Source organism: Branchiostoma lanceolatum, chromosome 2 (assembly GCF_035083965.1).
Source record: "Branchiostoma lanceolatum isolate klBraLanc5 chromosome 2, klBraLanc5.hap2, whole genome shotgun sequence".
Taxonomy (NCBI): Eukaryota; Metazoa; Chordata; class Leptocardii; order Amphioxiformes; family Branchiostomatidae; genus Branchiostoma; species Branchiostoma lanceolatum.
Genome location: NC_089723.1, coordinates 3,527,796 through 3,551,405, shown reverse-complemented (window position 1 = coordinate 3,551,405; position 23,610 = coordinate 3,527,796). Strand labels below are relative to the sequence as shown.

General features: G+C 40.3%; 1 protein-coding gene across 3 annotated transcripts; it reads left to right on the top strand.

Annotated features, from left to right (window-relative positions):
* The first annotated feature begins 619 nt into the window (after positions 1 to 619).
* LOC136426590 (dual oxidase maturation factor 1-like) lies at positions 620 to 22,739 on the top strand. 3 transcript variants are annotated; one of them, XM_066415260.1, is made up of 11 exons: positions 620 to 781; positions 5,262 to 5,554; positions 12,376 to 12,433; positions 12,634 to 12,768; positions 13,295 to 13,399; positions 14,394 to 14,547; positions 15,020 to 15,231; positions 16,206 to 16,367; positions 19,083 to 19,171; positions 19,997 to 20,088; positions 21,209 to 22,739. In XM_066415260.1, the coding sequence occupies exons 2-11, from the start codon at positions 5,357 to 5,359 to the stop codon at positions 21,321 to 21,323; spliced, it is 1,320 nt and encodes a 439-aa protein (XP_066271357.1). In that variant the 5' UTR covers positions 620 to 781; positions 5,262 to 5,356; the 3' UTR covers positions 21,324 to 22,739. The 3 variants fall into 3 exon arrangements, with proteins under 3 accessions (XP_066271357.1, XP_066271359.1, XP_066271358.1); XM_066415262.1 differs by having other exon boundaries at positions 621 to 781; positions 5,262 to 5,442; XM_066415261.1 differs by having other exon boundaries at positions 621 to 781; positions 16,206 to 16,337.
* Positions 22,740 to 23,610: the final 871 nt, after the last annotated feature.

Below are 23,610 nucleotides of genomic sequence, written 5' to 3'. Positions count from 1 at the left end.
ATTGTGGTAAATCTAACTTCAAGGCATTTTAAGGAAGCTAACCTATCAAGCCCTGTACGTAAAATTCCACGCCCTTCTAGACCACAAGAATGAACACGGGGCCATCTGAGAAGGCTAGCCATTGACTTGTTCCAGGAAAAAAGTTGTCAAACTAAACAATCGAACACCCAAAGTCCCAAAGGTCATTTATATCATCAGAGAAATTCAATTAGGGGTCAACACTGTACTACACATGTACAAGCACACGTAGTACATAATCCGAACAAGAAATTCAATATACTAGACAATGTTCACAGAAAACAATGCAAGTAAATTACACGTAGATCTTTATCATGAAACCATGTTGATTGTTGTCTTGTTCCAAATCAATTCCCCCCACTACCACAAAGAAATGTTGAACTACACAGTTTTCGTTGGCAAAAGAGAAACCTCGTCTTTTTTTCCTTTTTTTTATGTTCTTCTGTGTACCTAAAGTGTTCCTTAAATCTCGACCTTTGTCATTAATAACATTCCAAACCGCTTATTTCAGCTAAAGTTGAAACCCGGAAGTGAGATACTCCCGCGTTTAGGGGCGTGGCTTACAGGGATGGTCTTCAGATATCCCTCCGCGCAGTGATCCGCCCGAAACTTGTCCGATACGGGGAACAAGGGAAGCCGAATCTGCATGACGATCGCTGAAGTCAGACGACGACCACACCTTTCATTTTAGTCTCAAGACTCTTTCAAGACTTCCCTGTCGAAGGGAGAGGTTCCAAGACTTCTTTAAGACCGCTGCTTGAAGGTAAGAAAGTTCGTAGACGTTTGAATTTCCCTCTTCTATGCGGGATTCCACCACTGTACTGTTGTGCTGATTTTGCAGTGTTCAGAAGTTATCGTGTGTTTTTATAACATTTAAGACCAATCTTAACATTCTACCGTGGTGTATTCTACCTCCAGAATTAGTTAAACTGTTTTAGAAAAGGCAGCTGAAAGATTCAGCCCGTAAGATTCACGGAAGGGTGTAAGTTTGGAGATCAAAAGTTGGATAGAAATCTGTTCAGGGTGGCATCGAGTAGCTGAACCTTATCGGGGAGATTCGGTAATGATCCGGGGTGGGTGGGGTATTTATTTGTTTCCGGGTGGACATGACCATGTGGAACGAATTGTTGTCCAAATGTTGCACAAATATTTGCAAGTTGTCCGAAATATCCAGATATGAGCTGACATTTTTAGTTAGATGTGAAATTGTGGCCAAAAATGTAGACATCTTGTTAATTCAACAGGCTAAGAATGCAAACAAATTGATTAGTAACGTTGGGTAACCTAAATTCGGGATTTTTCCGATAATGGTTGACTGAAATCAATCTAGCAGAACAATAAACCATCCTTTTTTTCTATTATTCTGTCAGTATCATGTACTATCTTTGCACTAATCATATATATGGTAGATTTTGTCTCTAGTCGTGCTGACACCATAATATTTCAACTTGAAACTACCGTCCGCCGCACGCACAATGACCGTGCTGTCGGACAGGGGGGCACATTAATTCGGGAGAGAAGATTCGTCTTGAATATCTTACCGCTAATCACATTTTATACAGCAGCTATTCGTTCCATCCTTGGCTTGAGGAGAGTGCTATGGATATAGACGTGTCCAAGTAAAAAAAATACACGAAAAAACGGCCGTACCGCACGCATCAGGCCTTCGGGAACAACCCGTGTGTTGAGTCGGTAGAACGTCACTCAAAGTTCACCCCCACCGTCATGGAAATTTGTACATTATTCATCGGGGCGTTAGCTGGATGCCGTAGAAATGGTAATACTACTATGTCCATGTGTTTCTGCTTGTGCTAAGAGCAAACTTTGAGGAAAATATCGCCATCAGTCCACTATCACACACAACATTTAGACAAAAAAGTGTTCCTCGCAAACGTTTGTCGTCTGCCGAATAGCAGGATTCTGGGTAACGAATATGGCGGCGGGAAAATTCACCGTAGTGCCGTAGCCATTGGTTGTAGCAACAAAGAGGCGTTTTGATGATTAATCACACTTAGAGTCCAGTTGTAGGTTAGCAAAAGAGATTCTAATAAGTTGTATTGTAAATAATTGTGTTTAGCAGGAAGCGGATGTGACATTTGTCTTATAAACCAGCGAACAACTATGTACATATATAATTCTCCCACGAAGCCCTCAGACTGTGACAATAAGGGACGGAGAGTTTTTGACGTAGCCAACTTCTAATGCATGGTTATTGAAGCTTTTCAGACAGTGTTCTGAATACGTTAGTCTGTCAAGTTTTCATTTCTAGCGGTATTACTGATGTTGCATCTAGCACATATCCCTAAATACCCCGTTTTCGAAAAATCCCGAATTTAAGTACCCCGCGAATTTATGTTACCCAACGTTAACATTATAGATTGATTAGTGACATTGTGTTACTAAACACTGTGTTTAGTTGAACTCACAAAAGAAGATCTCCATTATTACATTCCTTTGTCACATCACATGGAAGCTGATGTGTGTCCATTCTTGCAAACACTTTGAATTCACTTTTAGGTCTTCAAAATTATTAGGTTTGTCAAATTATAAGCAGAATCAGTATTCATAACTTGTGGCACAAGAGTCTGTATCCAACACAATTTTATGGTATTTAGGTATGCAGCATGACAAAAACAAAATAGCTCTGAAAAGAAATTATGATAGATGCTAAATCTTTATAATTAGTTCTTACCGCAGTATCTGCAGTAAACCAAATACAACCCGGGACCAACTGCATGGAAAACAAGAGTTCTACGACCTCATACCTTCGTCAAATGATTTTGACCTTTATGACTGACGTATTAGGAGTGTTTTTCATCAATCATCAATCATACCAGTTGACCCTCTTCACCCAAATAACATACGTTGTCCAAACCTCCTTGTTATGACTATGAGCTTAACAAAGAAGGTTATGCTAACATTTATCATCAATCATGCAAATAAGCTCCCTCCTTATTAGCATAATTTGATTCCATGGTGTTCACATTCACACAACTTCCTAATGCCACAAGTATGAAATTGCCGTCATTTACTAGTATGGAATTATAGTAGTTTCTCATTGATTATGCTAATTAGGCCAACATTTGCATATTTCCTATCTATCAACATTCCTCTCTTCCTTAGTTACAAATGTCACATATTTGAATAGTCATATCATGGAACACAGCAGATTTTTAAAATTGCCTCATTAATCATGTGAGTTAGAATTTGATTTGCATAATTATCATCCAATCATACAAAGCATCACGTAAGCTATCTACATACCAAAAATCATGACCATCCATCAAGACTATCTCGAGTTAGAGTTTTTCTCATTAATTATGTCAATGAGGTTCTCATTTGCAAAGCTGATATCTATTAATATTTCTCTCTTCCTCAGTTACATATGTCACATGTTTGAGAGTCCTATCTTTTGATGGATGTATAAACTTTCCTCATTAATCATGCAAATTAGATACTGATTTGCATAATAAGTATCTAATCATGTACATCAGCACTCAAGCTATGTAACTTACAAAAATTTATGACCATCCACCAAGCCCTTCTTGAGTAATTCCCTTTCAAAGTCTGAAGCAAAACCTGCCCCTGCTATAGCCAACCCATACGTCTGCTTGGAGACTACCTTACCAATGCCAACAGCTGGCTGACAGCCAATTTGTGTAACTGACGTTTCCTGCCTCCAATATGACCCCTCAGGACCCTTGCCCCTATCCATGACGCCTTAAATTGGAATAACACAGCCAACACTACACATACTTCAGCATACAATGTAACACATTTTTACACTTTTCTCGTTAATTATGCAAAACACTTCGCCCAAAATCTAATCATCTTGAGATGTCCCACATACACACCGACACACCAACTACGACAACAAACCATCCAGGCGTTCTCGACTTATTCTGTTCACTAACAGACACACAGACAAGCACCATCGAATAACCTTGTCGACGAAACCATTTCGTCGACGAAGGTAACAATCACATACCAACTGTTCAACAACTAGGCTATTGTTGATGTACAATTAAACTTTTATAAACTGCAAACCTTGTAACTGTGGAGTCTTAATTTTCTCAGGCTCCATGAATTGAATTGTTACTTTTCCTGTTGGCATTACATGTTTATTCTGAAGAGCATTCTATCCAAAAGAATCTGCAGACCATTTATATCCCACCTTTTGTCATCTGACAATGGTATTTTCTGCTCACCCTCATTAAATCAGGACCCCTATCGCTCCACGTTACATCGCTCGCGAAAGGGGCCCTGATAATCACCGCCGCCAGACATGGTTCTGCCGACGTTGTCAACACTTGCGCATGAATAATAAATGTGCTGGCCTTATTGAGCTGACTGACGAACTCATCTCCAGACGGAAGTCGCGGACAAGGTCGGTGGGCTTGCTCGGCTTTCGCTGCCGCTGGGAAGCCCATATAACAGAGGCTCTTCCCTCCGCCTGTCCTTACACTTAGAAATACGTCCCTGCCATCAAGCAGTGTCTGTAGGGTGGACTGCTGATGCTGACGAAGCCGCTCTAATCCAAACAAGTCTTCCACATTTGAAGCAAAATTATCGGCTGCCATTTGTTTTGGGTAACCAAAGCAACGATGTAACACGTAACCTGATTGGTTGATAGCTTCCCAGCATTCTTTGCGCGTTTGCTTCCGATGAGGGGAAGCAGACCCGTCGCCAGAACCATATCTGGCGGTGGTTCTTATCAGGGCACCTTTCGCGAGCGATGTAACGTGGAGCGATAGGGGTCCTGATTTAATGAGGGTGTTTCTGCTTTGTACGACATGTAACATTATCTTTCCATTTGGAATTTTGAATACATGTTGTCAATGTCATTGTAGCACTTTTTGTCTCCATTATGTCAACTTGTCCGGTAGTTTTTATTTATGATCATGTATTTCTGTCTTTGTTGATATGGGCCATGTGCCTGATATTAATAGATGAATAAGATTCAGAGATTTGAATGCAGTGTTCTCGCCAGGCCTTTTCAGCATAGGGGCCCCCTATGCTGTGATTTGGACCCCCTATGCTGTGATCTGGACCCCTATGCTGTGTTTCAACCGGGGGAACATGCCAGACTCCCTACTCTGGTCATGTCTTCAGCACTCCACGCGTGACTTGCACCGCGTAAAGTTGGCCTTCTGTACCTGACCCCTATGCTATGAAAAAATTCTGGTGAGAACACTGGAATGGTACTGAACGTATTTTTGACAAATGTAAAATTTGTTTGACAGACAAAAAGGTACCAAGATGTCCGGTTTCTTGGACTTCAACCGCGTAGACGGCGGTCCGACGCTTTACGCGGCCAACAAGACGCCGGTGACGGTCGATGTTCTGGAGGTCGGGTTCATCTTTGCCATCGCCATCCTGGCATTCTCGTTTCTCGTCATCCTGCCTGGAGTCCGGGGGATGCAGGTTTGTTTACTTGTTTGTTTACTTGTTTGTCTACTTGTTCGTTTGTTTGTTCGCCATCTGCATCCTGGCGTTCTCGTTCCTTGTTATCCTACCGGGAGTCCGCGGCTTGCAGGTTTGTTTACTTGTTTGTTTCTTTGTTTATTCATTTATGACTGCTAAGATGTTGTATCTTTGCCAATTGCCATCCATATTCTGATGTTCTTGTTGCCATCCTGCTGGGAGTCCGTGGCATGCAGTTTTGTTTGCTGTTTACTTTTCAAAAGTTAAGTTTTGAAGTAAACTTTGTTTTTTTACATAACCCTTAAGTTAAACTCGCTTAAAGGAGTTAAATCTGCAAATCTACTTATCAAAACATGAGAGTCGGGATTCAGTGACTATATAATGAATTGCAAAAAACATCTTTTTACAACAGTAGACAACGGTATATACATGTATATAAAAGGAGCCCAAACCATTTTCAGAACAATATTCTGGATGGCAATCTGTATGATGATAACATTTACCTGCTCATACATGTATTAGCACATTTCTATCATGATTTCATACTTCAAAGTTTTGTTTAAAAAAGGCACAGAAACAAGCCGCATGAGGAGTTCTTTATATATTGGGACCACCAAAAAATCAGCGACCAGATTTCCCATGAGTTCCCACCACAAAACGACATTGCATCTTTGCTCCATGAAGGAAATAGGGTAATGTTATTTAAACATACCATGTATAGAAAGGAAAATTTGAAAATCTGACTTCCAACGTTCTGAAATTGCTTTGGGCTTGAGTTTAATCACTATACAACTTCCTTGTCATACTCATAGCGGTATTGTTTAGACTTTGTGACCATCAAAACATAGGTTACACCTTGTTCTACTTGTAGTCTAAAGCATGGGCCTATTACAATGTACACCCATTTTTGTGATTACCTACATGTAGACCCCTGTTTTAACAAGCTCCAAAAGGCCTTCTATGTGCAGTGCAAGCAAACAAAAATGCCTTTGAGCTTTGTAATATGAAGCCATACCATGTCAAGAGGCTCAACAATTGATCATTTGTTGAAACAAACTCAATGTGCAAAGTGTAACTTAATGAAAAATGTTCTGTAAACACAAGAAAACCTGTTAAGGGCCTTTTCGGTCTCCTTAATGAAATTTGTTTGCTGAAATTTAGGCTCACCACACACAAGTTGTTTGGGTATTTCAGCATCTTGACCTCCTTTTTTCAAGGGGCAAATCATTGTTACCTTCGCCAAGAAGATGGGGCCATGTTTTTTGGGCCTTTTGTACTCGGACAGCAAAACTTAAGAAGTCATGGACGGATCCGTTATGATATTTTTTGGTGGGTAGGTAGGGGTTGGGAAAACGAAGGTCACGTTTGATAATGGGCCTCCTAGCGGCCTTCTATGGTACTGCAGCAGAACTTCCTGATCTGATATCTCATGTTCTGGTTACATTTTGCATTGCTCTAATATTCTGGTAGGATTTAAACAAAGATCCCCTAAGGTTTTAGATGATTAGGTTCTCTATTATTGTGTAGTTGAATCGCCAACTTAACATTGGTTAGTGCATTGCTGCTTAATGATATGTCTGTGCCATAGCTTGTGTTTTTAGCCAAGCACACCCTTATCAAGATGCATTACAATTCTTGAAAAGTTTGTTAGGTTTCTATGTGTAAAAAAAGCCTAATACTTTTACCTATAGGATAAGTCAGTTTGGAAAAGGTTAGGATGTTTCTTTCTTTCTAGATAAACACATTAGGTACCACTTATCATGTTTGTATGTTGGAGACACAAAGCAAAGGAAAAAGAGCAGCTGAAAAACCAGTCCGCTGGTATGTCTATGTTGACCCATGTGAAGATGACCTACTCCCAGAGTTACATCGTTAGTGTAATCACCTGTGACATGGGTCAGCTGGCTTCAGTGGTTTGCTCAGTCCTCAGTCCCTTGTTGTTACAAAAGAGACTCACGTACATACCATTGCTTGAGAAGTGGTTTGTAAGTTTGTTAGCAACGATTCAAGATGCTTAATAGTGCCAATTAAATTGAATTGTATGCATATTATAAGCCTGTTAGGAAAACGTGATTGGATTTTTTGAAAAAAATCCTGATCCATATTTTAGGTTTCTCTCAAAGATTCTTCATATTTGACAAAATGGCCAGAGTTTCTACCTGTATTACATTCTAAATCTACTATGACTTAAAGTTAATGCAGAAGTTCTTGAAAAAAATTCTGGCCCAGCCCAAACCTTGGCCTGGATTTGATGACTACTTTTGTGGATCTGGGGATTTAAAAAGATCAAGGATGGGAGAAAGGATATGCTGCCCTGTCCCAGAAAAGCATGGTGCTGGGAGTGTTGCCTGCTGCCCAGGTCTATTAGTGAACACCAGGGAATATTCACTGTAGTGGTTTCAATTACTGTCTTCCTGACAGGAGGGCAGTTATCAGAAAGATACATGGGCTGTCAGAAAAAGGCCTATTTTAGTTGGGCTGGGACTGAAACTTGAGAACAAGCTTGACAACACCAGCATGCTTCGAGCTGTGCTCAATACATGTAAATCCTGGAAACAACACCCGACTAAGGTGGAACTGTATGGAACATTACCATCTGTATCATCAATCATACGAGAGAGAAGGGTACTACGGTTTGCAGGACACCGCTTTAAAGAAGAACTTGTAAGCAAACTCCTGCTCTGGGCACCAACTCATGGGCACTCCTGTGTCGGACGACCCCGACGGACCTACATAGACCAACTTGCTGGGGATGTAGGGGTCAGGTCTGAAGATCTAGACCAACTAATGGCGGACCATGACGCCTGGAGGGAGAGAGCAACCTTAGTCCGGGCAAGCCGCCCGATATGATGATGATGATGATGGTGGGACTAATAAAAAAAAGCCTAATGCTGGCTGTTAGAGTTGGTTACCAGGCTAGTCCAAGAGCTGTTTTACATGTGTTTATAAAAGACCCCTGCCCAGGCAGATCCCATCACAAAGCTGATACATCCCTCGGGGGTCTGGCTTTAAACAGTTTATTAGCTCAGGATTAAACAGTTATCCTTGGAGCTTGGTGATCCTGGTGTGACGTAGTTAAGTCCCTCCCTCACTGGACTCGCAGCACGCTGGCCTCGTCGCTGCGTCCAAAACTGGATTTGTGTTACCCCTGACTTCATAATGGGAATATCATTCAAAACGTACAAGTATGACCAAAAAGACGACAAAACACACAAGTTTATTAAAAAGACTTCTTTTTGTCAATGAAATTTGTTGAGTGATTTGCCAATTTGATCAGCAGTAGCAACGCCGCCAGCGTGCCAAAAAGGCATTTTCTAGCTGTAAGTGCTCGACCGCATCACGCACGATGCCCGGCTGTGTACATCCAACCTTGCGCGCGGCTGCCGAGCTTTGCCTGCTAATTTGTTCAGTAACAAACAAGCTTTCATCAGTTTGACGCTTGAGATCAGTTGGGCTGGCTAAATGGGAATTTCCCACCGATACACACACGTTCATGCAGCCGTTCATTTTTTGGGTAACGGACTCCTTTAGGGTACCCACTCGGAGTATTACAGGAATGAGACCTTAGATACTATAGTAACTGTTATTCCCATTGACCATAGTGACCATCTTTCAAGATTTTTTTGTCCCCCGAGTGGTCTTCTTGGGCAATTTTGTCTGTACAATATGCCACCACACCCCCAGGCCATACTGTCCTGCATGAGAAACTGGTTTTCTGTTGAAAAGAAATACTTTGCATAACAAGAAAGTGAAAATAGAAACACCAAATGAGCCATTATTAAATCTTTTCCTGAGGCCACGCCAATTTAATTTGTTGCTTCTAAAAATAGCCTCTCCTGTTTTACCATTTTGAAAAAAAAAAATGGGTCACTACTCCCATTCACAAATTTTAACTCCCAATTTTACTATTTGTTCAGTTGTAAAACTCAATAGCCACTAAAATAGATTATCAAGGCCTGCATATACCTAAGTTTGGTCATATTGAGTTATAATTTTTCATTTATTAAAACTATTTCTCAATTGATCAATCCATATAGTACATGGCAAAAGGTGATTTTATTACTGAAATTATAGTACTAGATCAAGGAAAAGGGTGCAGTACATAAAATGAGCCATACAAAACCTAAATTTGAATAATCCTCTTATTATTTGTTATGCAAACCCTTATCTTCGCCCCAGACTATTTGGAAAGTTTTTTTTTTCGCCCTGTCGCTTTTTTTCTGAAAAAATCCGAGAGAATCAACAAATTAAATTGGTCTGGCCTGGTGAGACAAACAGGTTTTGTCACAGAAAAACAGGTGTGCACACAAGTGACAAAACTCTCCCCTGACGCTCGTGAATGCACGTTGTCTTGGCAGGTTGTTCTAAGTCATCCAAATCCACCCACATGATTAATTGTCTAGTATCAGGAACTGAAACTGTTTTCTATTACAAGAATGAGGAAGTTGGTGGTTTTCCAGCTGCAAACAGTCACACTAAAGTTTTACAACAAAGAGGAAAATGGACAGGTAGACTTCCTTCCCCATGAACAAACTTTCCATATCTGCCAGTTCATCTGAGCTAGTATCCCACATTTTGCATAGTTATTCTTAAGAATGCAGAAACATCTGAATCCACTTCCTTCTTCCTCCTGTGAGAGATATCTCTTGGTTACTTTTAAGAAGCAAGTCTTGAATATTTAGCCTGTAAACATGGCACAATACCATAGTCTTCACCTGACAACAGTCACGTACGCTGTGTTGTGCTGTGTTGTTGAGACAGCACCATGTAGTGCCCGCGGGCAGAGTGACCCACCAGGCACTTTTCTATAGAAACCTTGGTGCAAATATTTTTAGGTGACTTTTCAGGGTAATTATCCTATCACGGGTGAGTCAGGTGGAAAAGCCAGGGACAATAGGGACTGGTTAAAAGTCTGATGTAAACAAATGGAGTCAATATTTTGCAGAATTTTATATGCCTTACCTGTGGTCGTGTCGTTTCCTCTTCTGCTTAGGTGGCAGATATAGGAGTCAAAGAGAAAAACACTCACCGCTAGAATGAAATGCTGCTAAAAAAATTGTTAACAACCCGGACCTACTTTATATCTGCAAGGAGATTAGTTTGAGCATTTTTTAGAGCAAGGTTCTAGCCAGCTTGAAACTTTTATTCATCATCACAATTCCTATTGACGGAAAGATGCTAAAAAAAATTTTTTTTTTCACTTCATCGTGTACAAATTTCCGTCATTTTAATTTATTAAAAGATGAAATGAAGTGGACATTGTTATGTCTTTACTTCCCCAGTTTTGTCTGTCAAGGTTGGCGATATTGTCTGAAAGTTTTTTGTCATAGATATGCAGCAAAATATTATTAATGGATTAACACAAAACTTAAATAATAAACTCAAGACCAGAGTGGGAGGACAATTTGTGAGGGAGGGAGTTTGTAAGATGACATGCAGCCCAACCTTCGAACAATCTATCTCATTTATCTTGTCATCCTGAACCCAACAACACATTAATGCAACAAGCCGTGGGAAACAGACCATAAGGCCCCGAGGATAGGTACTGTAAATGCAGAAATGCTTGCGGTTTTTGCAGCGACCGTTTCACCGCAAACATTTGTGTCCAAGACTGTATCAGTATGTGACTATAGTCTATAGCACTGCCGCAAACTTAAAACCACTGCGAACACTCCATTTTCACCTTTGCGCAAAATAAAAACCATGCAACCTTAAAGGCATTTACAGTAACATGATGTCCTTTAAATCGCGGCAAATCTTTTGTAGATAACTTTAAGTAACAATGGCAAGTTGTTGGACAGGTTTTGCTCTATTGTGACTATCAGACACAACAATCAAGTCAAGTCTGTCAAGAATGCACAAAAGTATACCCTACAAAACCAACCAACCTTGCAGCACTGCCTATCAATTTTGCAGTTCAAATGATTTGTTTGATTACTGAACTCAAATCGGGATATTTTTTTTGAGAATCAGAAAACCGAATGTCTTTCTCAAGGGCAACATTAGCTTCAGGTGTTTGTAAACATGAGTTTGTGTTAATTTGATTAATGGCTAAGGGCAGGGCTTAGGTTACATGAGATCATACTAAAGCCATGCATCTTGGGTGGTACTGTAAATTCCTTTACATTTGCGGTGATGTTATTTTGTGGTAAAAGGGAAAAGGAATTTTTTTCGCTGTATTTCTATTAAAGGTTGAACTTCAACTTACTTGCAGGAATTCTATAGGATGGTAGTCATACAAGAGAGAAATGGTTGCAGTATTATGAATTTGTGGTGGGGAGGTCGCCACAAAAATACAACCACTGCAAAAGTTTTTAGAGATTTGCTGTATGTGTTTTGATGTACGTTGCAATGGGACTGGGCGAAGGAATGAAAACATGATCAACCTTCCCAGGGCAGGACATTTTAGGTACTTTGGAGGCAGTCCATTTCTTCAATGCACTTTTTAAAGACCATACTAGAACTAAAGGCCTTTTCTGAATATATCACAACATAGTTATTTTGAAGGAAATGAGAAAGAACTGCACAAAGTTTATATGTTATCCAGTCATCAATTAGCAAAACAGTCATTCTTGCTAGAAGTAAAAGATTAAGTGAGAACTGGTTGCTTGAGTGCTTGACTATAGTGTGTAGCAAATCAACAGGTGTCACGGTGAAAGAGCGCCTCCTAGTGACTGGTTGTGAAACTACAAGCACATCATCATCCCATGCCAATGATCAAGAAAAGATTAAAGGGGAATAGTTTAATGTTCTGACCATAGAAGTGACAAAAGTGTATAACTTTAAGATAAATAATCATGTGAATACGGTGTTGATGCCCCTATAACAATATATCAACTCGTACTAGTTTGTTCTTTGCAACAGCCCATGGTTAGAATATAATTCCAACATTCCTGTCTAAAAATTAAAAGCTTCTTTTTTTTTTTTTTCCAGCGGATCTCGTTTGCACTGAAGGTGTTCTTCAGCATCTTTGTTCTGGCCGTCATCATGTGTAAGTAACGTTACTTATCTGGAGTCGAATTTGAATATATCATTCTAAACCTTTTGTGGGGAACACACTGTCAGATTTATCAACTTATTTGGTTGAAACATGAGATCTGTGGAGAAAAAGAATTGTTCTGTACCTTAGAAAATTGATTAACCAACCTGATAAAACTTGTTTAAAAAAATGTTATGTTGTGAATTTTCCAGTGGGTAATTTTGGAATGGAGTGGGAGGTGTCGGAGGTGGAGACCGGTGTGCAGTATAAGGCCTTCCATAACGAGGAGATCCACGCCAAGATCGGAGTCAAGATTGGACTGAGAGGAGCCAACATCACGCTGAAAGGTACTGGGCATTGCCAGCGGGGTTACTTTCATAAATGTTTTTTTTAAAATTGAAAGTCAACATTCAACTAGAAACTAGAAAAAACTTGGAGGACTAGAAAATGATAGGAAAACTTGAAATAGGTGTCTTTAGAACACTGGACCGCTAAGAATTTTACTACATGGGCCTGTTGGTAATTACTCATATCTACCAGCAAAACATGTCGTCAGCAGTCGCTCACATCAGAGTACTAGATACATGTCAGACCAACCTCAGCACAGCATGTGCATCTGTAACAAATGAATCACAATGAAATAAAAGGCAAAGTCTTCCAATGATCAAATTGCCTGCTTTGTACTAACTAAGAAAGAAAGACAGACAGATGATACAATTATTTATTATAAAAATGAAGCTATGCATTTGGACTTTGAGACCAGTGAGAATCGTGTATCGGAGACAGTTAAGCTTTGTATCTCTAAGATGAACATATAGAAGGATGTTACCTAAGACGTTACATGTAGCTTGATGTCCCCCGTTGTTTCTCCAGGTGACGGCCCACACCTGAACAGTGAGACAATTGACTACAACGAGCGGTTCTGGTGGGGAGGGGAGCGGCAGTGGACACAGGGACGCAACTTCTTTGGACCTTTTGGTAAGGATCGGCAATAGCCTGGTCCTTAATTGTTCTAGTCTTGTATGATGTATCCATCCTTCTAGCTCTGATTCACTCCTCTGATCACTTCTATAGAGAATGGTTTGATAAGAATGATAAGATAAATAGCACTTCTGGTGGGGAGGGGGGCGGCAGTGGACGCAGGGACGCAACTTCTTCGGACCTTTTGGTAAGGATCGGTCATAACTTGTATTCAGATCCTTAATCGCTCTAGCCTTGCTTGTATCCAACCTATTCTAGCTCTGGTTCACTCCTCTGATCACTTCTTCAGAGAATAGTTTGATAAGGCCACACCAATTTAATTTCTTGGTTAACGGATTATTATTTTCCCCCAAAAAAAAATTTAGAAAAAAAAATCATGAAAACAGAAGGCTGGGCGTTTTCATGTTGTTGTTTTTTTTTCTAAAATTTTTTTTTTTAAATAGAAATCTGTTAACCAAGAAATTAAATTGGTGTGGCCTAATAATGATAAGATAAATAGATCGACTACAACGAGCGGTTCTGATAGGGAGGGGAGAGGCAGTGGACGCAGGGACGCAACTTCTTTGGACCTTTTGGTAAGGCCTAGGAAAAATGTTGTAGTTCCTTTTACCAAACCTGCCAACTGTGGCTTGTTAACCAGAATTCCATGAGGCTTAGTTCGACAAGTAAAGAAGCTTCAATCTATCTATCTAATGTCTTACACTCTATTCAAAGAGTTGGAGTGTACACAAAGATCAACCCCCATTATTCCTTATCCTACGTTGTGTCGATCATGCCCTTTCAGTCTCAATCAGTTTCTTTCAGGTGAGGTACTCTTAAAGCATCAACAGTCCATAGGAGAAGTTTAGATTTGGATGGGTATTGTTATGACATGATACATGACCAGCAGGTCTTAACTGACGCTTGACTTCTGTAGAGATGGGTGGTTTTCTTAATTAGTAAAAAAAGTTTCAATCCTGTAGCCTTTAATATTGTCTTTATTCCCTCTCAGCTGGCCTTGTGAACCGTGAGTTCCGCGAGGCCCAGTTTAAGGGCCTGCCGTACCCCATTCTGTGGATCGCAGAGTACTTCACTCTGGACGGGGAGAGCATTCGCTGGGGACGCAGCTACCGACTGTCTGGGTTCTACACACACATCATGCTGTGGTAATGTTTTTGTTTGTTCATTCAGACCAGGGCCGTCTCCAGCTTTGAATTTTGTTTGGAAGCCTGTGTCTCATTTTAAGCTTACGAAAATATATTTTCATCAATTACAAATGTACATGTCAGGAAGTTCAGGTTTGGGCACGGATGAGGTAAGATTTCTGTCTGTCCCAACAAGAAAATTCCCGGCCCAGGACGGAGGGATGGGTCCTGGAGACAGCCCTGTTTCGGACCATTGTAGTGCCCAGTGACACATAGGGCAGCAAGTTTCCTTGTTGTTTCAGTAGCCCCGGGTATATTTTAACAGGAAGGGTTTGCTAGAGGGACCTGCTTGTACACAGGACATCCATTTTACGTCCCTACAATTAAAGAGGCACTTTTTTGATAGCTGATTGGGCAAAGCACACAGGGACGAACCTCCACTTTTATTGTCAAGTGTGTTGGGTTCTTTATGACCATTTCCCTCTTTTTTCAGGACCGCCTTTCCTCTGTGGATCCTCACCAACATCCTGTTCTGCATGTTCATCCGGTACGGAGCCTACTTCATGATGCTGACGGGCGGGGTCATGTTGCTAGGCAACATCCTGTTTGCCTCGCTACGGTGGGGGCCGGAACTGAAGATCCCCATCGGGACGACGATCATGACGTTTCATTACGGCTGGTGCTTCTGGCTTACGCTGGCTGTGGGTGAGTGTCTGGGTCTGAGACTACAGTAAAATTATGCATTTAAAGGCACTCAGAGCATTTAATGAGGCTCGAAACTTGAATTAAAAAAAACTCAACTTTCTAGTCATTCCTACACATAGTAAGTTTCAACAACACTATACCATTACAAAATGACATTAAAGGAGGAAAGATGCGATGTCGTTAACGATGAACTCATAGAAAATCTAAGCCCTAATAGACTGATCCTCACTGTCCATCACAATTAGCGGTTCAACTAATGAGAAGGTGACTGCATGTCAAATATTTGCATTTGTATGTTTTTATTTTGCATTTCTTCGTTTTGACGGAGGTGGGCGATTGCTATGGTATCTACAGTATTTACAGTAGGCGCGTAAAAACTATAATATCACCATGTAGCTTATTTTCTTGCTGTTTTTGCACACTTTTGATAAGATATCCGAGTGCAAATGTGGTAAAAAGTGGCAGTAATTGTCAATTTCATAAAAATTACAGCAACTATAATATTTCCAGTTTTCAAGTCTCATAAAATGCTCTGGGTGCCTTTAAGTTTGCATGTATTTTATTTTGCGGTAGGCAGACAATGGAGTGTTCGCGGTGGTTTTAAGTTCACATTTGAGACAATAGTAGACAAGGTGGTTGGAGGGAAAAAAAAATTATGGTGGTTTTAACTTCATAGCGTAGACCTCACCGTGAAAATACTGAGCATTTCTGCATTTACACAAACACTTGGAACTGCATTTAGCAGTGTTATATGGATGACATCTTTTGGGAACCCCAAAACTGATTGAAGCATGCAAGAAAAAATTTGGCAACAAAAAACTTACCTTCATTATGAAAGTGGTCAGGAAGCTCGAAGGTTGAAAAATAAAACATTCTAAAGGTAAATCATCATGTGAGAAGAAGTTACAAATTAAATTTTTGCGACATAAAATGTATGTACTCTATAACATTGAATTTTTTTTTCTCCTCCCAAGGTTTGATCATCGTGATTCTGGGCGCCATCATCCTGTATATCGATCTGCGTCTGCCGGATCTGACGGGAGCATTCTTCGGCGTGGAGTCGGACCCAGACGAGTACTACACTGTGGAGGGGGAGCTAACAACGGGTACAGTCGATATAAGAGATCCTGGCCCCGGTAGGGTGTTAAATCTTGTGATGTTTGAACGAGGGCCTGGCGGGGCTACCGTGTGTCACTTCGCTGTAGCATGCAGCCTCGCTTCACGTAGTTCACCAGACTAACAAGGCAACTGAGAGGGAATGAGGACAAGTCAGACCAGTCAACTCAAACCAACGCCATTGACAATTGTTAACTAAAGGTTAGGGTTAGGGCTAGGGTTAGGGTTAGGGCTAGGGTTAAGGTTAACGTTAAGGTAAGGGTTTAAGTGTAAGGGCTTAGGGTTAGGGCTACCGATAGTTTAGTCAGAGACACTGGGATTGCATATGAACACTTAGGACAAATGATGTTGGACAAGGCGATTTGGAGTGATGTATGTACTTATTTAGTCCCGGCCGATGGCCGATAGATGATGATGATGAGGGCTAGGGTTAGTGTTAGGGCTAAGGTTATATTAGGGCTAGGGCTAGGGTTAGGGCTAGTCAGACCAGTCAACTCAGACCAACACCATTGATAATTGGTAGGATTAGGGTAAGGGCTAGGGTTAAGGTTAACGTTAAGGTAAGGGTTTAAGTGTAAGGGCTAGGATAAGGGTTAGGGGTATGGCACGGACTAGTCAGACCAGTCAACTCAAAACAATACCATTGATAATTGTTAGGGTAAGGGCTCAACCAAGGTGTTCGGTTAGGGTTAGGGTTATGACTTGACTCCGAGGGTTAGGGTTCGGTTTAGGACTCGATGTTCAGACTTGTCAAAACAGGTTGGGTTAGGGTTAGGGGTCGGGTTAGGGGTTGGGTTAGGAGTCGGGTTAGAACTCGACCTACATGTTGGTCCGAATTAGCCAAGCTTTGAGTTGGTAATGGTCCGACTTGTCCGACATCCCTTCTCATAGATGCATCACCAGCTTCATCCAACTAACACTGAACACTGTAGAGGCAAAGGCTTGAGGCTACTGCTGCCTTGCTTCACATGGTTCACCAGACTAACTCCAGACTAACAGTCACCTTCACTCAACTAACACCATACTGTAAATTCATTTATTTTAGCAGTGGTTTTATTTCACGGCAAGAATGAAAAGGAGATTTTCACAGTCTTTTGAATTCGTAGTCGAAACACACTGTAGTAATACATTGGAATCGCATAGTTCTAGCGTCGTGAAACTTTAAAATAAAACCACTGCAAAAGTTTGAAGATTTACAGTATTTAAGAAGCTACATGTAAGGTCGGAGGTTTTAAGTCTGTAAGGTTCACAGTGTTTAATGCCATTATAACTCCAAACTTTATGGTCAGAGGTAACTGTAACTCCTTAAACATTGTGGTCAGGTTCAGTAGTGGGTTAAGTGAGGTACACCTCATAACACAAGAAGGGTTAAAGTTTTTACTAGTGTTGGTGCTAACATTTCACGGGCATTTGTTGGATTTTCACCAACTAATATGCACAACCCCTCCCTCAAACATCATGGAAAGGTGAGTGGTAAAAGAAAACCGGGGCTGTAAAAAAAGTATAATGATAATTGTGGTGTCACTGGTGTGTTTGATATTGACTGCGTATATTATATAGAACATGACATGGTGTATTCTGTATCACCCAAGGTACCAGCCAGACTTGTGGAAGGGTTAGGACCAAGGGTGATGCGGAATACACTCTGTTGTATTTCATTTATGTCATACCCACCTGAGAAAAAAAATGCATTTCAATGCAAAATGCACCAGAATCTAAGAGAACTTTGCGTCCTTCAACAAAAAACATCAATTCCAACGTCTGTATCCGGTATTTGTATTTGCGACTATCTCTAAAATTACTAAATCATTCGATGAAAGCCTGTGCAATACCATAGAATATACACTGGTCTGAAACACCAGTCCTGTATTGAATGTTATCCCGGCGCAGTTATGACATAAAATGTGATACAAGCAGTTTAGTGATGGTTCATTGGTTAGAATATTGAAATGTTAATATATAAACTTTTTTTCAAAGCCATTTTGCCCTAGGCTTTGAGACGCTTTTCTCCACTGTGCTCACCTAATTTTTAGAGCAGCAATGCATATCACATCTTTGATATACATGTAATGATTGTAGTCTCAATGTTGTTTTAATTTCTTTCTGTTTACACGTTGGTTTTTATTTACTGTTTATTTTACGTTTATTTGTGTCTGTCTTTTGTTGCCTCATGAAAGAAAAGTTGATAGAACTGGATGAGAAGTTGTAACCTTTGTGCAAACAGATGCAAGTTTCCTCTAAAATTATTACAAGTCCTCCCTAATGTAATGTCATTCCCTGATACACAAGTGTATGTATGGAGTGGACAGTCCCAAACGCTTGTTCTCATTTAAATGTACACATTTTGTAATCTCCGTTACCGTTAGAAGTAAGACGTTCCTGACATTAAGATATGCCACACATAAGGTACGCAACTGTCGTTTTTAAAAGCTAGAAAAGTTTTAAGTCGTCATGAAAACTACAGTTTGACATTTTATATGTGGCATATCCTAATGCTAGGAACGTCTTATTTCAATTGGTAACGGAGATTACAAAATGTGTACATTTAAATGAGAACGAGCGCAAAGTTTTGAGGCAAAACCTTTGCTGCAAAGAAAAGGTTATATGTAGCTCCTACACATTTATAAAGACTGGATAAGAATTGTAGGATAGCCATGGGTATGATGCACTGCAGATAAACTGCAACTGGCATCTAAAATTAATCTAATGTTTCCACCCTGCACTTTTCCCTACAGATGACAGCCCCAGCAGCCCTAAGGAAGCTTCCCGCCTCGTGCCTCCTGCCACCAATGGAGGAGACGACGCCATCTACGAGAACTATGAAGTAAATATAACCTCACAGTAGATATTATAGTCTTACCAAATACTAAAGACGCTACATACAAATGTACATGTATGATCACAAATGTGCCATATCATTTAGCTTATTTTATAGCTAAGTGTCCAAAATTTTATATTTCAACTCCATGATGTATAAAAGTCTTATGTAAGACACCAGATATTATCACAAATGTGCCATATCATTTTGCTTATTTAGCATGTGTCCAAAAGTTTTTATATCAGCTCCATGACTGTCTTGTCCTTGTCTGAGTAGGGCTATAGCCCTTTGTAATAGTCACAGATTGAGCAGCCCTGGTTGTATGTTATTCACAGCAAAACAAAATATATATATACTAGTATAGCTAGAAAATGCTCATTACATGTGTATGTGTGTGTGTGTGTTACTGTGTGTGTATGTATGTGTGTGTGTTACTGTGTGTGTGTGTGTATGTGTTACTGTGTGTGTGTGTATGTGTTACTGTGTGTGTGTGTGTGTTACTGTGTGTGTGTGTGTGTGTGTATGTGTTACTGTGTGTGTGTGTGTGTGTGTGTACATGTGAGAGTGAGAGGGTAGATATTGTTATCTGGCAGAATCTACAAATCTACTGGCGATTTTACGAGTAGAGACTGTGACCACGATTACTTATGCGATTCTACAAGAGATAGATACTAGATATATCATACAGACGAGTTTACATTGTGCCAGTCTTTATTGTCATGACTAGGGGAAGATCAGCTGTCCAGGAAGGTAACAGGACTGTGATTTATTTCCATGTCAATGTTTCTGTTTTGCTAATTCTGACCGGTGGACTTCTCTCTCCCCCAACAGCCTTACCGCAGACGAACCGACACCCGGGGACTCTCCCGCTTCCAGAAGTCCCGCAAGAAGCCGGTGGCCTCCCCGCGCCGCCGCACTGCCAGGTGAGGAAAGCACCATGCTTCACCTCAGTTCAGCATTACTTATTACCCTTGCCAAACTGTTGTCTAAGGTAGCATTGATACCAGAAATACAAATGCAGCACTAATGCTTGGTTAGTGTACACTGCCATGGTAATTTCATGGTAATTATGGCTGTCCAAAATCCAGTCCCTTAATGACTGGGTGATAAATGATGATTAATGGACAGGGGTGCATGCTGGCATTAATGCTCTGTTCCAAAGGGAGCGGGAATCCAGCATTAATGCCCAATGTGCTCCGCTAAGGAGTGCGTAGTGCAGCATTAATGCTACATTAGACAACAGTATGGCAAGGGCTGAGAAAAGCATCATGCTTCACCTCAGTTGAGGATGGCTGCCTACCTATTTTTTACACCAGTACTTACTTTATATATTCATGAGCCTTATGGTTTCGTTTGACAAGCTGTAATCTCATTTTGGTGGGATCGCTTAAAAGGAATGTATCATCCAGCCAAACACACACTTCTGGGGCCCAGTTGTTCTTTTACACAGGACACTAGCTGCTGTCCATCAATATTGGTTGTCAAGTGGAGGATGAATGCCCCTTTGGGACTTCAATGTAATATGGTTGCTGGTTGGGTAAGACAGTTGGTTGCTTGGGAAAGGGTCTTAACTATTCAAAAACGGACAGGACTGTTTCAATGTGTCCTCTGACGGCAGGTGGTTGAAACATTGTTGAAAATACATGTACTCCATGGCAGACTGGAAGGTCTGAATTGTATGGTATTTACAAGTCAGCTCACATTTAAAAATGATATCATAATACACAGAATTTAGATTATACGAATTGTGCAATTCTAAAAGCACAAGTAAGTCTTGAATATATATCACAGACATAGATGCAAGGACAAGTGACACCGTAAACATTGAAACAGTTGTGACAGGATTGTGCTGTTTGAAATTCTGTAGAGAAAACATGGGAACGTTAAAGAGATCAGTTAAAGAGTTACAAGGTACGGAATTGGAGAGTTTTTGAGTCTGTTGGTAAGACGTAGTGGTGTGTTGAGTTTCAGCCAGGTTTGACTATAATACACTTGGAGTAAAACAGGAACAAGACCTCTTCATGTTTGTTCTGTCTCCCACAGGGCCACCCGTTCTACAGGCCTGCATCCCGACAGCTCCATCAGGGAGGAGGAAGAACCTGCGCCCGAGGCCGGCAACGTCGCCATCCAGATGGAAGACATCCAGGCACAAGCCTAGTGGGGACTGTTCTGGCGTCAATGATGGAGTCACGAATATGCAAATTAGAAATATGCAAATGTAGGACACGTCACATGATAGCTGGCGACCAAGAAGAGAGGGTGTTGCACAAATGAATCAGAAGTGTTCCTTTTTACTTACTACTTTTGATCGAATGGGTTTTTTAATCATCTTTTAGTAGTTGGGTTCACTAAGCAAATTTGTTCTTGATGGAACAAGTTAGTCTTGTTTCATTTGAATGAAGGCTTAGTTGAGGTAATGTATGAAAGGATTTGTGTAAAGTTAAGGACGATAAGCCTAAAAATGTATTACATATTTTTTACAAGACATTTTGGTGGAATGTGTGGCTTAGTGCTTTAGTTCTTAGCAAATTTGTGTCTCTAGCACAAGACAAATTGTTTTCCTCTTTTTCATTTGAATGCCATTATAATGTTGAGGGCAATAGGCCTACAAAAATTCTATGTACTTTTTAAACTGTACATAGCATTTTATCATCTTGATAGAATTTATTTGGCGGGTTCAAGGAGTTTATGGATAACTTTAGAACTAGTTTTGTAAGTAACTTTTTTTACAAAAGAATTGATTCTTGGAAGAAATAGAAAGATTAGAATTTGTTAAGGTACAAGTAGGATTTGAATGGGATTCAAGTATCCTTTTAATGGGATGTGTTGTAAGTATATGTAAACTGTATTAATGTTACCCAAGATATTTGCTTTGGCATGAACAGTTGCTTGGATGCCTTGATCTGCAGTGTGGTGGTGAAGTGAAGGTTTTAATACAGATAACATGATTGTATTTTATAGCTTCAAAAGCTATCACATGTACATACTGTTGATGTTTAATGCTTTTAGGTGTAGGAGGGACATTTTAGTTTTATTCACTTTTTTTAGCACAAATTTTTATCAATTTTTGTAAGATTGGCCCTTCTTTCTGCAATTTTTTCATAAGCTTTCATGTTTTTGTTGTTACATCCTCCTGTGGTTTCTCATGCAGTATGATATTATACAGTAGCATATACCAAATATTTCCATACTTTTTAGCTTTGAAATCTTTAGAAAACAATCATGACTGCGCTTAAAGATCACTCTGAAATTTGTAAGTAAATTTTTTATACACGTTTTTAAAAAGGCATCATGAAAATAGAGGGTTGGAAAGAAAACTTGAATCAGTACAAAAATAGACTTTTCCTTCAGGCTTTTTTTTTTAATATTTGAGTAAAGCATTTCTTCTTTATATACATCAGAGAACCAGCAAATCATATCCATTGGTGTGGCCAAACTTGACAATTGCTTAGTCATATTGGATGGCCCAGCTGAAAGTTGCTTTGATAATCTGTGGAACTTCTTCAATGGAAATGCCTTCCAAACTGTGGAACTTATCTTTGCTTCATAGGCAATAAACAGTAACCCCATTGTAGCAGCTTGCTTCCTTGTTTCTTTCGTCTGCTATTTAAAATCTTTACCCAGAGTAAAAGTACACACCCAAACCTAACATTGCACAACACCTCTAATCATATATACTGCAATGCCCATGTTGAAGCACCCCCTATCAGGTTGCTGATGAATGACAGTACAAGCAACCATCATAAATGCTCCCCCAGGTTCTCACTTATATGGACTGTTATGGACAGGTTTAAATGTAGATCTCTGTCTATTTATTTTGGCCTAAGTCCCATCATGAGTATCCCCAGTTCCGTCTGATCGTCAATGTGGGCTCCTGCTTCATTGGTAAACATGTGTCATACCTACATGTAGCTGGTGCATGAATGCATTCATTTTCATTCACACTCAAAATTAAAGGGTTCAACAAAACAACTGTGTATCTCATCTGACTTAACCATTTCAAATTTAAGAATGTTAGGCATCTTGATGTTAGCCTGGAGTCCAGCCTTATTAGCTTTTCCGTTTGCTACCCAAGCCAATAATTGGCGAGGAGCGGAGCTTGGGTAGCGAACGGAAAGCTAATAAGGCTGGACTTCAGGCTATCTTGACACAGAGTGGTCAACAAATTTTAATTGATCAAAAACTAAGCAGTGTCAAATCTGTGTGTCTTGTCTTATTAGTAATACTTGTACAATTTGCATGATATTCCCATTTTACAGGGGTTCATCTAAATCAGGAAAGACGGGCGCTGCACCCTCTTGTTTCTGCCTAGCGCCCCCTTGTCGAATTCAGACTTTAGCTTGATATCCAGCATAGAGCCTTCTCTCATTTCTTCCATAAATACATACTGGTAGAATTCGCTCCCTTGCCTGTGTGTGCTCCCTCTTCTTCAATTTTTCTAGAAA

Excerpts from the sequence above, each read along its gene's own strand:
- LOC136426590 (XM_066415260.1), top strand. The coding sequence starts at position 5,357 with ATGTTCTGGAGGTCGGGTTCATCTTTGCCATCGCCATCCTGGCATTCT. Across the intron at positions 5,555-12,375 it reads CGGGAGTCCGCGGCTTGCAG|CGGATCTCGTTTGCACTGAA; the intron begins GTTTGTTTACTT and ends TTTTTTTTCCAG. Across the intron at positions 12,434-12,633 it reads TGTTCTGGCCGTCATCATGT|TGGGTAATTTTGGAATGGAG; the intron begins GTAAGTAACGTT and ends TGAATTTTCCAG.